The 16,322-nt window shown below is 50.3% G+C and overlaps 1 protein-coding gene across 1 annotated transcript in view; it reads left to right on the top strand.

Moving 5' to 3' along the window:
• Positions 1–14,759, top strand: part of ASIC2 (acid sensing ion channel subunit 2) — a 266,262-nt gene extending 251,503 nt beyond the window's left edge. The window contains exons 5-8 of the mRNA XM_035027455.1: positions 7,290–7,381; positions 10,807–10,886; positions 12,307–12,375; positions 14,199–14,759. Of these exons, the coding sequence (XP_034883346.1) occupies positions 7,290–7,381; positions 10,807–10,886; positions 12,307–12,375; positions 14,199–14,300 (343 nt within the window). The 3' untranslated portion in view covers positions 14,301–14,759. The remainder of the gene's footprint in view (positions 1–7,289; positions 7,382–10,806; positions 10,887–12,306; positions 12,376–14,198) is intronic.
• Positions 14,760–16,322: the final 1,563 nt, after the last annotated feature.

Here is a 16,322-nt window from a genome sequence, read left to right as displayed (position 1 = left end):
GATGGACATCTTGGCTCTTTCCACAGTTTGGCTATTGTGGACATTGCTGCTATAAACATCGGGGTGCACGTACCCTTTCGGATCCCTACTTTTGTATCTTTGGGGTAAATACCCAGTAGTGCAATTGCTGGGTCATAGGGTAGCTCTATTTTCAACTTTTTGAGGAACCTCCATACTGTTTTCCAGAGTGGCTGCACCAGCTTGCATTCCCACCAACAGTGTAGGAGGGTTCCCGTTTCTCCGCATCCCTGCCAACATCTGTCGTTTCCTGACTTGTTAATTTTAGGCATTCTGACTGGTGTGAGGTGGTATCTCATTGAGGTTTTGATTTGGATTTCCCTGATGCCGAGCGATATTGAGCACTTTTTCATGTGTCTGTTGGCCATTTGGATGTCTTCTTTGGAAAAATGTCCGTTTGTGTCTTCTGCCCATTTCTTGATTGGATTCTTTGTTCTTTGGGTGTTGAGTTTGATGAGTTCTTTATAGATTTTGGATACTAGCCCTTTATCTGATATGTCATTTGCAAATATCTTCTCCCATTCTGTCAGTTGTCTTTTGGTTTTGTTGACTGTTTCCTTTGCTATGCAAAAGCTTTTTATCTTGATGAAGTCCCAGTAGTTCATTTTTGCCCTTGCTTCCCTTGCCTTTGGCGATGTTTCTAGGAAGAAGTTGCTGCGGCTGACGTCGAAGAGGTTGCTGCCTGTGTTCTCCTTTAGGATTTTGATGGACTCCTGTCTCACATTGAGGTCTTTCAACCATTTGGAGTCTATTTTTGTGTGTGGTGTAAGGAAATGGTCCAGTTTCATTCTTCTGCATGTGGCTATGCAATTTTCCCAACACCATTTGTTGAAGAGACTGTCTTTTTTCCATTGGCCATTCTTTCCTGCTTTGTCAAAGATGAGTTGACCATAGAGTTGAGGGTCCATTTCTGGGCTCTCTATTCTGTTCCATTGATCTGTCTGTTTCTTTGCCAGTACCATACTGTCTTGATGATGACAGCTTTGTAATAGAGCTGGAAGTCCGGAATTGTGATGCTGCCCGCTTTGCTTTTCTTTTTCAACATTCATCTGGCTATGCAGGGTCTTTTCTGGTTCCATACAAATTTTAGGATGATTTGTTCCATTTCTTTGAAAAAAGTGGATGGTATTTTGATGGGGATTGCATTGAATGTGTAGATTGCTCTAGGTAGCATTGACATCTTCACAATATTTGTTCTTCCAATCCATGAGCATGGAACGTTTTTCCATTTCTTTGTGTCTTCCTCACTTTCTTTCATGAGTATTTTACAGTTTTCTGAGTACAGATCCTTTGTCTCTTTGGTTAGATTTATTCCTAGGTATCTTATGGTTTTGGGTGCAATTGTAAATGGGATCGACTCCTTAATTTCTCTTTCTTCTGTCTTGTTGGTGTATAGGAATGCCACTGACTTCTGTGCATTGATTATCTATCCTGCCACTTTACTGAATTCCTGTATGAGTGCTAGCAGTTTTGGGGTGGAGTCTTTTGGGATTTCCACAGAAAGTATCACATCATCTGCAAAGAGTGAGAGTTTGACTTCTTCTTTACCCATTTGGATGCCTTTGATTTCTTTTTGTTGTCTGATAGCTGTGGCTAGGACTTCCAATACTATGTTGAAGAGCAGTGGTGATAGTGGACATCCCTGCCACATTCCTGACCTTAGGGGGAAAGCTCTCTGTTTTTCCGCATTGAGAATGATATTCGCTGTAGGTTTTTCATAGATGGCTTTTATGATATTGAGGTATGTACCCTCTATGCCTATACTCTGAAGAGTTTTGATCAAGAAAGGATGCTGTACTTTGTCAAATGTTTTTTTTCATCTATTGAGAGGATCCTATGATTCTTGTTCTTTCTTTTGTTAATGTATTGTATCATGTTGATTGATTTGCGGATGTCGAACCAACCTTGCAGCCCAGGGATAAATCCCACTTGGTCATGGTGAATAATCCTTTTAATGTATTGTTGGATCCTATTGGCTAGTATTTTGGTGAGAATTTTTGCATCCATGTTCATCAGGGATATTGTTCTGTAATTCTCCTTTTTGATGGGGTCTTTGTCTGGTTTTGGGATCAAGGTAATGCTGGCCTCATAAAATGAGTTTGGAAGGTTTCCTTCCATTTCTATTTTTTGGAACAGTTTCAGAAGAATAGGTATTAATTCTTCTTGAAATGTTTGGTAGAATTCCCCTGGGAAGCCATCTGGCCCTGGGCGTTTGTTTTTTGGGAGATTTTTGATGACTGCTTCAATTTCCTTAGTGGTTATAGGTCTGTTCAGGTTTTCTATTTCTTCCTGGTTCAGTTTTGGTAGTTGCTACATCTCTAGGAATGCATCCGTTTCTTCCAGGTGATCTAATTTGCTGGCATAGAGTCACTCATAATATGTTCTTATCATTGTTTGTATTTCTTTGGTGTTGGTTGTGATCTTTCCTCTTTCATTCATGATTTTGTTGATTTGGGTCATTTTTCTTTTTGATAAGTCTGGCCAGGGGTTTATCAATCTTGTTAATTCTTTCAAAGAACCAGCTCCTAGTTTCATTGATCTGTTCTACTGTTCTTTTAGTTTCTGTTTCATTTATTTCTGCTCTGATCTTTATTATTTCTCTTCTCCTGCTGGGTTTAGGCTTTATTTGCTGTTCTTTCTACAGCTCCTTTAGGTGTAGGGTAAGGTTGTGTACTTGAGACCCTTCTTGTTTCTTGAGAAAGGCTTGTGTTGCTATATACTTTCCTCTTAGGACTGCTTTTGCTGCATCCCAAAGATTTTGAACAGTTGTGTTTTCATTTTCATTGGTTTCCATAAATTTTTTTAATTCTTCTTTAATTTCCTGGTTGACCCATTCATTCTTCGGTAGGATGCTCTTTAGCCTCCATGTATTGGAGTTCTTTCCGACTTTCCTCTTGTGATTGAGTTCTAGTTTCAAAGCATTGTGGTCTGAAAATAGGCAGGGAATGATCCCAATCTTTTGGTACTGGTTGAGACCTGATTTATGACCTAGGATGTGATCGATTCTGGAGAATGTTCCATGGGCACTAGAGAAGAATGTGTATTCCGTTCCTTTGGGATGGAATGTTCTGAATATGTCTGTGAAGTCCATTTGGTCCAGTGTGTCATTTAAAGTCTTTATTTCCTTGTTGATCTTTTGCTTAGACGATCTGTCCATTTCAGGGAGGGGGTTGTTAAAGTCCCCCACTATTATTGTATTGTTGTCGATGTGTTTCTTTGCTTTTGTTATTAATTGCCTTATATAATTGGCTGCTCCCATGTTAGGGGCATAGATATTTACAATTTTTAGATCTTCTTTTGGATAGATCCTTTAAGTAGGATATAGTGTCCTTCCTCATCTCTTATTACAGTCTTTGGTTTAAAATCTAATTTGTCTGATATAAGGATTGCCACCCCAGCTTTCTTTTGGTGTCCATTAGCATGATAAATGGTTTTCCACCCCCTCACTTTCAATCTGGGGGTGTCTTTGGGTCTAAAATGAGTCTCTTGCAGACAGCGTATCGATGGGTCTTGTTTTTTAATCCAATCTTATAGCCTGTGTCTTTTGATTGGGGCATTTAGCCCATTTACATTTAGGGTAACTATCGAAAGATAGGAATTTAGTGCCATTGTATTGCCTGTAAGGTGAATGTTACTATATATTGTCTGTGTTCCTTTCTGGTCTATGTTGCTTTTAGGGTCTCTCTTTGCTTAGAGGACCCCTTTCAAGATTTCTTGTAGGGCTGGTTTTGTGTTTGCAAATTCCTTTAGTTTTTGTTTGTCCTGGAAGCTTTTTATCTCTCCTTCAATTTTCAATGACAGCCTAGCTGGATATAGTATTCTTGGCTGCATATTTTTCTCATTTAGTGCTCTGAATATATCCTGCCAGTCCTTTCTGGCCTGCCAGGTCTCTGTGGATAGGTCTGTTGCCAATCTAACTTTTCTACCATTGTAGGTTACAGATCTTTTCTCCCGAGCTGCTTTCAGGATTTTCTCTTTGTCTATGAGACTCATAAGTTTTACTATTAGATGTCGGGGTGATGACCTATTTGTATTGATTTTGAGAGGGGTTCTCTGTGCTTCCTGGATTTTGATGCCTGTTTCCTTCCCCAAATTAGGGAAGTTCTCTGCTATAATTTGCTCCATTATACCTTCTGCCCCTCTCTCTCTTTCTTCTTCTTCTGGGATCCCAAGTATTCTAATGTTGTTTCATCTTATGGTATCACTTATCTCTCGAATTCTGCCCTCGTGATCCAGTAGTTATTTATCTTTCTTTTTCTCAGCTTCTTTATTTTCCATCATTTGGTCTTCTGTATCACTGATTCTCTCTTCTGCCTCATTTATCCTAGCAGTTAGTGCCCCCATATTTGATTGCACCTCATTAATAGCCTTTTTTATTTCGACTTGGTTAGATTTTAGTTCTTTTACTTCTCCAGAAAGGGTTTCTCTAATAACTTCCATGCTTTTTTCAAGCCCAGCTAGTATCTTTAAAGTGCTGATTCTGAACTCTAGATCTGACATCGTATTAATGTCCATATTGAGTAGGTCCCTGGCAGTCGGTACTACCTCTTGTTCTTTTTGTTGAGGTGATTTTTTCCGTCTTGTCATTTTGTCCAGAGGAGAATAGATTAATGAGACAACAAACTGCTAGCAGAGTAACAATGTCCCCAGAAAATATACTCTAAACAAATCAGAAAAGACCTGATGCAGTGGGAAGAGAAAGGGAAAGAGAGAAAAAAGAAAAAGAAAAAAAAGAGAAAAAGATAAAGATAAAAACAAACAAAAACAGATCAAAATAAACAACAACAACAAAAATCAGAATGTGATCAAATATGATCAGGCTGGTATATAGATCAGTGCCACGCACTAGATTTTGGGTGTATTTTGGTCTGTTAGAAGAAAGTGCCTCTCAAAATTTTAAAGAAAGAAAAACTTATATATGTACAAAAATAAGGGTTGATATGATGAAGGGATGGAATATGACTGTAAAGATGGAAATTATAAAAAATTTTATAGGGCGCCTGGGTGGCTCAGTTGGTTAAGCGACTGCCTTCAGCTCAGGTCATGATCCCAGGGTCCTGGGATCGAGTCCCACATCGGGCTCCCTGCTCTGCGGGAAGCCTGCTTCTCCCTCTCCCACTCCCCCTGCTTGTGTTCCCTCTCTCGCTGTGTCTCTCTCTGTCAAATAAAAAAAAAATTATAAAAGGAATTGATAAGAAGTTGTTTGAAAAAAGAAAGAAGAGGTTTTAAAAAAAGAAAAAAGAGGGCGCCTGGGTGGCTCAGTCATTAAGCATCTGCCTTCGGCTCAGGTCATGATCCCAGGGTCCTGGGATCGAGTCCCACATCGGGCTCCCTGCTCGGCAGGAAGCCTGCTTCTCCCTCTCCCACTCCCCCTGCTTGTGTTCCTGCTCTCGCTATCTCTCTCTCAGTCAAATAAATAAATAAAAATCTTAAAAAAAAAAAGGGAGAGAATGTGATCAGGCAGGGAGTAGAAAAAAAACATATACTAGAGATTTAGGGTATATTTTGATATGTTAGAAGAAACTATCTCAAAATTTTAAAGAGAGAACAACTTATATATATATGCCAAAAATATGGGTAACTACTATGAAGGGATAGAATATGACTCTAAAAATGAAAAATAAAAATGTTTTTTAAAAAAGGGATTGATAATATGTTGGTTGAAAAAGGGAAAAAGAAAAATTCAAAAAAAGAAAAAAAAAGCAGTTAAAAAAAATTAACTTTGAACGACTAAAGAATCATGGTAAAAAAGCTATGAATTCTATGTGTAGTATTCCCCTAGCGCTGGAATTCTGCCGTTTTCATTGATCGGTAAACTTGGTCTTGGCTGGCTGTTCTCGCTGATCTTCTGGGGGAGGGGCCTGTTGCCGTGGTTTCCAAATGTCTTTGCCATAGGCGGAATTGCCCCGCCCTTGCCCGTCCAGGCTAAGTAATCTGCTCCGGTTGCTCTCTGGAGCTTTTGTTCCCTGCAAGCTTTCCGTAGAGCTTTGGAGGCAGAGTGAAAATGGCGGCCTCCCAATCTCCGCCCCAGAGGAGCTGAGAACTCGGGGCCCTGCTCCTCAGTGTGCCCCCAGAGAAAAGCAGTCAGTCACTCCTGGCTCCCCGGTCTCCGGCCGCACTCCATGCTCACCCGGCCTGTGACCGCACATTTCTATCTCTGGCACCCGATCCTGTGTGGAGTCTCCAAACCCAGCAGATCCCTGTGGTGCGCTCCCGCGCCACTCCTCCCAGGGGAGGAAGGGGAGTCTCCCCGGATCTGCCGCTTTTTGGGTCCCTGCTGGAGGAGCAGTGTCCCGGCTGTGCCGCGGATCACAGTTTATGGCAACCCCGAGCTGAGAGCCCACGGCTGGGCTCTGTCTCTGCAGACGGCTTCCCGCTCTGATACCTGGGAGCTCCACCACACTCAGGCACCCCCGGTCTTTCTGTGACCCCGAGGGTCCTGAGACCACACTGTCCCACGAGGGTTCCACCCCCCGCTTAGCCACCAGAGTGATGTCCCTCAGCGGAGCAGACTTCTAAAAGTTCTGATTTTGTGCTCTGCAGTTCTATCACTTGCCAGAATGGCTGACAGAGGCCCCTCCCCCACCGTCTATCCTCCCGAATATCACCTCGGATTCACTTCTCCGCACGTCCTACCTTCCAGAAAGTGGTCGCTTTTCTGTTCAGAGAGTTGTTGCTATTCTTTTCTTCAATCCTTTGTTGAGTTTGTAGGTGTTCAGAATGGTTTGATCCCTATCCAGCTGAATTCCTGAGAGGAGACGAAATCCAGGTCTCCTACTCCTCCACCATCTTGCTCCGCCCCTCATAAATAAATCTTTTTTAAAAAAGAAAAATCCAAGTAGAAACATGGGGGGCTGTCAGGAGTGGGTACAGAGTACCCAGGAGGTCAGCTGGGGCAAGCACAACCAAAGAGTGAAGAGCTTGTCAAGAGAGTACTGAGCTCACCTGCTGGTGAGGAACCAGGAAGACGCTTTGGGGGCCCAGAGACCTGGACACCAGGTAGGACTCATGGAAAGGACACAAGGAGGAGATAGCTGAGGGACAGAGGGGCACAGCTGATACGTGCTTCTGGTCTATAGAGAGCACTAGGCTGGGGGTCAGGACTCTTAGCTCCAAGGCCAGCTCTGTCACCAACCAGCTCTAACTTTGGGCCAGTTGTTGCACTTTCGTGGGCTCAGCTTCTCCTGCTGTCAAGGGTAAAGCTGTGTTAGATGGTCTGTGTGGCCCCTGAGGGTTCTCACCACATATGGTCCTGAATATTCCCTCTGCAGAGAGAACATCCTTGTTCTGGATATATTTTTTGAAGCTCTCAATTATGAGACAATTGAACAGAAGAAGGCATATGAAGTCGCTGCCTTACTTGGTAAGTCAGTGTCGGCTGCGCTAATTTCCACGTGTCATGGGGGAAGCAAGGGAGAATGGACAGCTGGGTAGACAGGCAGGCAGGTAGATAGATACACCTTCGGAGGAGTCTGGCCTTTTCATGTACTAATTACTCCCTCTGTCCCAGAATGGGAAGGACTCCAGTGTGGTGGAGGTGTTCAGCCCAGTTCATGCCCCAGCGTAGGCCTCAGTTTCCCCATCAACACCATGAGGCACGTGAGCTAAAAGGTCTCTCAGGGCCTTTCCAGCGCTGCCCTGTTGGATTCCGTGGTCTTCTGCCCCCAGGTTGGCGTGAGCCCCCGGAGCCACAGTGGGGACAAAGAGCAGTCCAATGGAGGGAAGGCTGAGCTGTGGGTGGTCCCCAGGCAGTGAGGGCCCCGAATGGAGCCCAACCTGGAAAGCAACATTGAGCATGGAGACCAGATGTTCCCCATGGACTGAGAGTCCTTTGTCAAACACAAAAGAAGGGCCACACATCCCCAGATGTCTACAGACCTGACTGCCACCCCCACACAAGGTCACATCCGCAAACCTGGCCACATGAGCACATAATGGATGCGGGGAGTTTGTTTCAACCCTGCCCCATCCAGTGCGAAACCCACAAGACCCCTGAGGGTAGACAGCTAAAAGACCTGCCCCTGGGGCCTTTTCCCCAATGCCTGCTCACTCTCAAGAAAGGACATGATGCTGTCCCTACAAAGAAAATTAGCTGCTCTTCCCTCTGTGAGTTGGACTGACGGAGAAGTGGTATGTCGGGGGCGGGGGAGGGGTGGGCAGCAGGTGTAGAGGGAAGTAGACAGGCACAGAGTCAGATGGATGCATACCAGCTACGAGAAGGCGGGCACGTGGCCTCACCTCACTGAACATCAGGTCCCCCATCTGTAAAATGGGTCTAATCAAAGCACTTGATGAGTTTGTAGGGATGGTTCACTGGGATAGAGCCCTAGCCCACAGAAGATCCATAAGGAGTAGTTTCTGGTACCTGGACAGTCACCATGCCAGGGGCCCAGGGCCCAGCTTCTTCCAGATGCCATCAGATCATTTCTGCACCTCTCCCAGGAGACTGGGGACTTGGCCACAGTGGGGACCCAGCTGGGTTAAGGTGGCTGCCACTGGGTCCCGGAGACTTGTGGCCATAAGGGACTGAACCAAGAGACTAATACCCTGGGCCCAAGGTAGAAGTCATGCTCTGAAGATGTAGACCCCCTCACCCTGCTTCTGTCACCTTGTCACCTTCATTTCCTAAATAGAACTCAAGACAGGGCTCTTCCCTACCCTCCCCAACATAAGCTCACTGTTCTCTCTCTCTCTCTCTCTCACTCACACACACACATGCACACACACACTGAGGAGGGCCTGAGCTCTGAATCTGTCAGAAAGGATAGCTGCTCTCTGCATCAGCTATGAGGACGAGCACATTCCCAGCATCTTGCTCCCACCCAGAATAGCCTGCTGAGAGGATCACGCTGCCATCTGTACCTCCCGTGATGGGAGTGTGCGGCTCCCAGACCCTCAGCCATCGGGCCCATCAGGCCCTTCCCTCACCACCATGCAGCCCACCCTCCCCCCAGGGCACACCACACATGCCTTCAGGCCACACATAGCACACCCCACCCCAAAGCATATACGCACGTGTGCGCACACACACACGGTCATGAGCCACACACACCAGTGCGCAGAGCACAGACCCACATCCAGGCCACGCGCTGCAGACACGTCTGTGCATATGCACTACATGACTGCAGACCCATCACATACACCTGCCTATACACACAAACATGCTCACGCAGCTTCCACACACACATACACAATGCCCACCTCCACAACGCCACACTCACACACACTGGACACACTCAGTGTCCCTACCCTAGACATAAAGAGCCACCTGCATAAAGCCATTGACAGCCAGACATGCTCACACAGAGTGCCCTGACACATACCCCATGCTCGGTCACGCTGCACGCACGTGCAAACACGCACCTCACACCTGACACATACATCGGTAAGTACACACTTCCCGTAACGTCCCCACTAAGGGCATGAGAGAGAGAGCAGGGGGAGAGGAGTGAGGGGAACCATTTGGAGCCCAGCTCCAAGCCCCACCAGGAGGAGCCCCCTCCCCACCCTCACTGCCTGCTCACCTGGGACTGTGGTTGTCGGCCTGCCCTCAGCCATAATCAGGGAGGGAGAGGGCAGATGGAGCCAACAGAAAGTTCTCAGACCAAGACGTCAGCCTGGGGTCTCCAGTAAGACTGGGCACCCACCCTGGCAGCACCACCTTTCCCAGCACTCTCCCTGCTCAGCCCAGCAGCTAAGAGTCTGTAGAGGTTCCAGCTGCAAGGACCTCACAGTGGTCTCCTCCACTCCCATCCCCACCAAATGCCCTTTGAAGGCAAAGCTACTGAGAAGGTCAGGTTTTATCAAAGCCACACAGCAAGCTGGTGTCCACTCTCCAAACTCAGAGCCTCCAAGCCCCCTGCTCTACCACACTGCCTCTGGAGCAAAGTATTTGGGCTTTGAGGGGACCAGAATCCCTTATCAAATCTGATAATAGCTTCTCAGATAGGAACTCTCCCACTACAAATACCCAGGTACAGACATGTAACATCTTGCATTCAGTTTCAAAGGGTCTCCAACCATTGGCAACTCCCACAGGGGAGTTGTTCTCAAGCCCTGGTGGGCATAGGACACCTGGGAACTTAAAACTCCTGACTCCCAGACCCGAGCTCCAGAGATTCTGATTTTATAGACCCGGGGTAGGTCCAGACATCTACACTGAGTATAGATCTCTCAGGAGGGAGAAGACCTGAAGACCAGCCAGGAAAGACTTTGGTCAGTGGGGCCTATACACCCCTTGGCAAGAACCCCTACTCTAGAAAAAGACCAAATTGAACATTTACCTTCAGGTGGGGGAGTGAGGGGATGCTTCCTATGACCTTATCCTAAGGGTGAGAACTGCCCTGAGTTGGCCCTGTAGGCTTTGTCATGATTGGGTGGGGTGGGGGGGGTCTCTTGGGCCACTGTTCCCAAGACCCCCACCCAGGACACCCGACCCATGAGTCTTGGGCTAGACTGGCCTCGCTCCAGGCAAACACACTTCTTGTCTATTCCCAGCCCAGAGCCAAAGAAGGGTCCACTCTGTGTGGTTCTGAAGGTCACTGAATAAGCCTGTTAGCCTGGGAGGTCTACTCTAGGCCCTCCAGTAAGCACTCAGGTTCATTCCCATTGCCACTGGGTGCTGTTTCCAGTGAGAGAGGGAGTTGTCCAAGGCCTGACCTGTCCCAGGCCCAGGCTCCCCCTGGTAGGGGAATGGTACCAAAGGTCTGGTTTCTGAGTTTGTCTGCTCACCCCTTCCTAGAAGCGCTGTGTCTAAAGCCAAATCTTTGATCTTGTCTCTCTCCCCAGGTGATATTGGTGGTCAAATGGGATTGTTTATTGGTGCTAGTATCCTTACAATACTAGAGCTCTTTGATTATATTTATGAGGTAAGCTTGGGGTTGCTCGTGGGGAAGTGATCATATGCTGGGACCCTCGTCCTGCCCCGATGTTCAGAACCAAAGCATGGGGGAGAGAATGACCTCTTTCCACCCAGAGCCTGCTTTCTCCTGCCTGTCCATGGACATTGTTTATCACCAAGTCGTAGGCACAGAGGAGGGGTGAGTCCAAGAGAGACCGAAGCCGGCTCCTATCCTCAGGGAGCTGGAAGAGCTGTGGGCTGTCCACACTCAAAAGGAGGGAGAGGAAGGGTTGAGAAGGAGAAGAGCCAAACCTGAGGCCAGCTCTGAGCCCCTCTTGCACAAGGCCAGCTGTGGTCGCTTCATACATGTGTGTGTCTGCACCCACACACTCACAGCACATGCACACACACACACCCATACACACACACTTCAGCCACACTCACGTACATCACTCACAAACACACATGCACACTATACACATACCACTCACACATAGACGCTACATTCACACAACACACACACCCGCCCTCTGGGTGGCCCGTCACCTGAGTAGAACCCGTCCTGGTGCAGGCAGGTTTAGAGAAGGGGCATTGCCTGGTGGTCTCCATCAAGCCTGAGCAAGAAGAGCAAGGGCTCACAGGCCGCTTCTGGCTGTGCATAGCCTGAGATGCCTCCTTCAACAGGCAGCTGGAATAGAGCCTCTGAAAGCTTCTCCAAGGACGGGCAGCTGACCATGGCCTCTGGCTCTGAGCGTCACTGTGCCATCCCCCCCGAGTCAGGCGGGCTCCAGGGGCTCCAGAATTCCTAAGGGGATTCCTCAGCATCCCCAGGACCCCCTGAGTTTTGGTCCAGCAAGAGGAGCCTGCAGAGCAGTGTTCTGACTCCCAGAGGGGGCTGTCTTCAGCCAAAGCCCACTGGGAACCTTTGTGGGGAAAGACCCCTGAGATCAGGGCCCTCGGGAGCACCTCACTCCACCTCCCAGCATGGTGACCTTGTTCCCCAAACCCAGATCAGGCCTCAAGATCAGATCTTATTCTGCTTTGCTTATTAATTATTGTGAAATAGAAGTTTTTGCTGTATAAAGTGATGGAAATTACATCATACCAGGGAACACGTTGAATGCCTACCCTTTATCGCTAAGAATCAAATGTTATGGACTCAGGGATGCCCTGATCTAATGAAAAGTGGGACTGCCAGCCCTCATCCCCCAGGCCCAGCCTCTGGAACGGGCTCCCAGGCTCTCAGGCACACCCTCCATCCCCAAGAGAAGTCAGTCCCATGCCAGATGGGGCCCTCCTGTGACCTCCTCCAGGCTCAGGCTCCTGCGCCAAAACGTCACTTCAGCCAAAAGCTGGGGGAGGGGCTCCCAGAGCTGGCTGCCAGGCGGGCTCCCTCTGCCTTCGCACCCGTCCCCCACCTGACCAAGCCCGTCCCAATTCTCTTGCAGCTGATCAAAGAGAAGCTCCTAGACTTGCTTGGCAAAGAAGAGGACGAAGGGAGCCACGATGAGAACGTGGTAAGAGCAGCGCCTGCGCTGTAGGTTGCTCTGTCCCCTGCGTCAGTGGGCCTCACAAGACCAGAGGTCAGGGTCAGGGCCAGGGCAGGAGGGACGCACCTCCCCGCACACCTTAACTTGGCCTGTTGGAGGACACCCCCACTGAGCCCTGGGGCCCAATGGCAAGAGCTGGATGCGGCCTGGGAGATGCTCACAGAGGGAGGTCCCGCCTGGCCCAGTCGGGCTTGTCCCGGGCGGGGGGCTACTGTTCTCATCTCATGCCTTGGGAGAAGTAGGGAGGCTCTGCGCCCCTAGTCCTCGGGTGGGCAAAATGCAAGTAAGGACATCACTGGTGCTCTACTCCATTTGAAGGGGACAGGGAGCTCGGGGCCCCGCGAGGTTGGAAGCAGCCATGATACCCATCATAACTAACTATTGTGTGCCACGTCGGGTGCTGTGTATTTGAGGCACTTGAGGCCCAGAAGCCCCAGGTCCCCCAGCTGGTGAGTGGCAGAGCTGGACGCAGAGCTCCTCTGACCACCGGTCCACTCTGCCTGTCTTCCCTCGGGCAGAGAGGCAGCACCTCTTTACAGCTGGCTGTCCGCTCTCCTTCCCAAACTCAGTCTGCTCCCGGCTGCCTGGTATCTCTGGCTTTCCCCAGGGGAGAGCTCTGCCCTGACAGCACCACACCCACTAGGGGGCCTGAAGGCCACAAATCCAAACTGAGGCCAGCTCCTTCCCCCAGACAGGCCCCCATTTCTGTTCCAGACACTAGTTCTCTACCCACTTTCCAGGCTGAAAATCTCTACCTTGGTTCTCTCGGGCCCTTGCAGCTCTGTTGAATAGAAGACAGCTATCTGTGGAAGGGAGGGCAGGTGGAAGGGGCCCAGGCTCTGGACCGGGGGTCCCTGTTTCCTAACTGTGTGCCTGAGCAGTTGCAGACTTACAGCGACCTCAGGGAGTTGTCATTTGGATTAAGTGGACCTTGCCTCGAAAACCAGCAGCAGTGCCTCGGTTATAGGAAGTGCTCAGCAAGTGGAGGTTCCCTCCGCACCCCACCTTCCCTCTGCCTTCAGAACATCTCAGAGGCACAGCCTCCCCTCTGCCGCCTCCCCCTCCCCCAGGCCCCCCTCCACCACTCCCCCTTCCCCAGCCCCATCCTCATCAAATCTCCCCCACGTTCTTGGCACAGCCTCCTAGTATCTGCTCCCATCCCTCCCAGCCTCCAGTCCTCTGCAGCCTGGGAGGCACTGGGAAGACTCAAGGCCCTCCCAGCCCTGCCCTGCTTTCCTCTGGGGCCAGCCACACCCTAAAAGTCCACTGGGGAGCTGGGACTACTCTGGTTCTGGCTTTTAGGGGGGCCTCCCCACTTCCTCCTTGGCCTCAGCCATTGGCATGCCCTGCCCCAGGCTAGCCATGGGCTCCACCTCCTCCATCCCAGGAAGGCCTCAAGGGGGACCCCCCCAGGATGAGGGCAGGAGGGGATATCCTCCTGCCTCGAAGCTGGAGAGCACTCAGATGTAGCTTTGGGTGATACATTAGGGGCACGTCTAGAAGAGAAGTTCAAACCACTGCTGAGCCCCATCACCAGGGAGCCCTCTGCCCACCCTGGGGGCACCTAGGTAGGCGATGGTGAGGGCTCTGATGGCAGCGAGGCACCCCCAGCCTCGTGCCCCACAACAGCTCGCCAGCCCCTGGGATGCCTGCGGCAGGAGCAGCACCCCTGGAGAGCCCGCGGGGGGGCGGGGGGGACACAGCTCCCAGGGCCTTAGCTGGGCTGCCAGTGGCATCGTGATGCCATTTTGCAGAATGAATACCAACCCCCACTGTCCCCTTCCCTCCAGAGCACTTGTGACACGATGCCAAACCACTCTGAAACCATCAGCCACACTGTGAATGTGCCCCTGCAGACAGCCCTGGGCACCTTGGAGGAGATTGCCTGCTGACAGCCCTTGGACCACCGGCACCCCCCAAACAGACCTGGAGGCCCAAGACCCAGGACAGGGGACAGCAGGTGCAGGTGGGATGGCCCCTGATGACAGAAAGAAGCAAGAGCCCCCTATGCACACATAGCAAACTCTCTGCCAAAACCTCGCTGCGGCCACGTCTGACATGACATGTCCTTGGGCCCCGCCGTGCGTCCCTTTAGGAGAAATGAGTCACACTCTGGAACTGCCCGAGAACCAACCTGCCATCACATCTCACTGCCAGATGTATAAAGCACCTGCATGCTCAGACTGCTCACGGCGCCACCTCCACGTCTGTCTCTGTACATGACTCTGCTCCACGCACTTCCCAGTGACTACTCTGCAGGGTGCAGCGGGACCAGGTTCCAGCCCCGAGGTCACCACCCCATGGTCACGCTGGGATCACAGCTGCACAGTCGAGAGGGAAAGCGCAGAACTCTCAACCACGTCCAGTCCTTGTGTACTTTGTGAAGGTTCCTAACCTGCCCACAAACCCCTTCCCTCCCCCGAGCCGGCCCATGGGCTGACCAGGGCCCTCCACCCGACCCCTGTCCCAGTGCCTGGTGGAGGCAGGGTGGCCTGGGCGACTCCAGCACTCATCCGTGGGACTCATGTCATTCTGCTGTCCCCGTGACCCAGCTTGTACAGTCCGAATCTGTTTCTTCTTCGGGGGAGGGGTGGTTGTTTTGTTTGTCTGTCGGAGATCTGTTTTGTTTGGTTTTGTTTTCTGATTTTGGGTTTTGGTGTTCTGAGGTTTGGTTTGATTTGGTTTTTCCATTTTCTCTGGCGTTTATTTATTCGTGCTTCCAGTCACGGTCATATTAAAAGCTGGTCTGTGGAAACGGCTGAGTTGGTGCTGCCTTCTCCCCCATACTCAGCCCTCTCTCCCCTCCTGCGAAGCCTTTCGAAGGGGCCAGGCTGGCCAGGTCAGAACCCACAGATTATATACAGGTAAAGTCTCCTGCAGCAGCGCTTACCTTTACAAAGTGTATAGAGCGTATGCACTTTTAGTCTATTCTAAATCTCTAAAAACTATTGATTGCAACCTTGTAAATGATCTCATGACCATTAAGGGGGTCACAGTTCACGGCCTGAACGACACTATCGCGGACCATGGGCGTGTGACTTGAAGAGGGGGAGGCAGAGAATGCTGCCCAAACCTAAAAACCGTGAAGGAAGCCTTCCCACCCCTCTGATCCTGTCCTTGAAATCGGGCCGGCCTCCCTCCCACACGGCAGCCTTTCCAGACCCTCTCTCTGCACCCCACCTCCCCACCCCCCATCAAGCAGACCTCTGCTTGTCCCAGCAGAGGTCACACTGGCTTTCTGCCTGGCTCCCCAGGATCGCTGGCCAAGTGGGAAAGGAGGGGGGAGGTGCCTCGTGGGGAGAGGGCGTGCCCTTTCAAGCCCCTCCCACAGAAGGGGGCTTCCTGTCTGGGCAGAATCCTTGTCCTCTGGCATCATGCTGATTGCAGGGCGAACCTAACCTTTACTCTCCCGAGGCCCCTTCAGGCCGCTGTCTCCGTGCAGGGGGACCCGGCAAGGTGGCGAGGCCCAGGCACACGCGGTGGCCAGGCCCAGGTACACGCGGTGGCCAGGGGGCGGCTGGGACAAGGCATCCCTGAAATGCCTCCTCCCAAGCACCTTCTCAGCCGGGCTTGCCCGAGGCTGTGGGCCAAGCCGGGCTTTAATCCTTAGGGACCGAGCGCAGGGCTGCTGGAAGGCGCCCTGTTTTCGGTTTCTACCGCTGCTATAACAAATTACAACAAATGTACTGGCTTAAAACGCAGACGTATTGCCTTCGAGTTCTGGAATTCAGAAGGCTGACACGGATCTCACCGGGCTAAAATCTGTGTCGGCGGGGCTGTGTTCCTTCTGGAGGCTCTAGAAGAGAAACCGTTTCCTCGCCTTTTCCGGCTCCTAGAGGCCACCCACATTCCGTGACTGGTGGCCTCTTCTTCCATCGGCCAACCCAGCAGTGGTGGTGGAGTCCTTGCCTCAC

Source organism: Mirounga leonina, unplaced genomic scaffold, assembly GCF_011800145.1.
Source record: "Mirounga leonina isolate KUSES-001 unplaced genomic scaffold, KU_Mleo_1.0 Mir_200, whole genome shotgun sequence".
Lineage (NCBI taxonomy): Eukaryota > Metazoa > Chordata > Mammalia > Carnivora > Phocidae > Mirounga > Mirounga leonina.
This window is presented reverse-complemented; position numbering and strand designations above follow the sequence as displayed.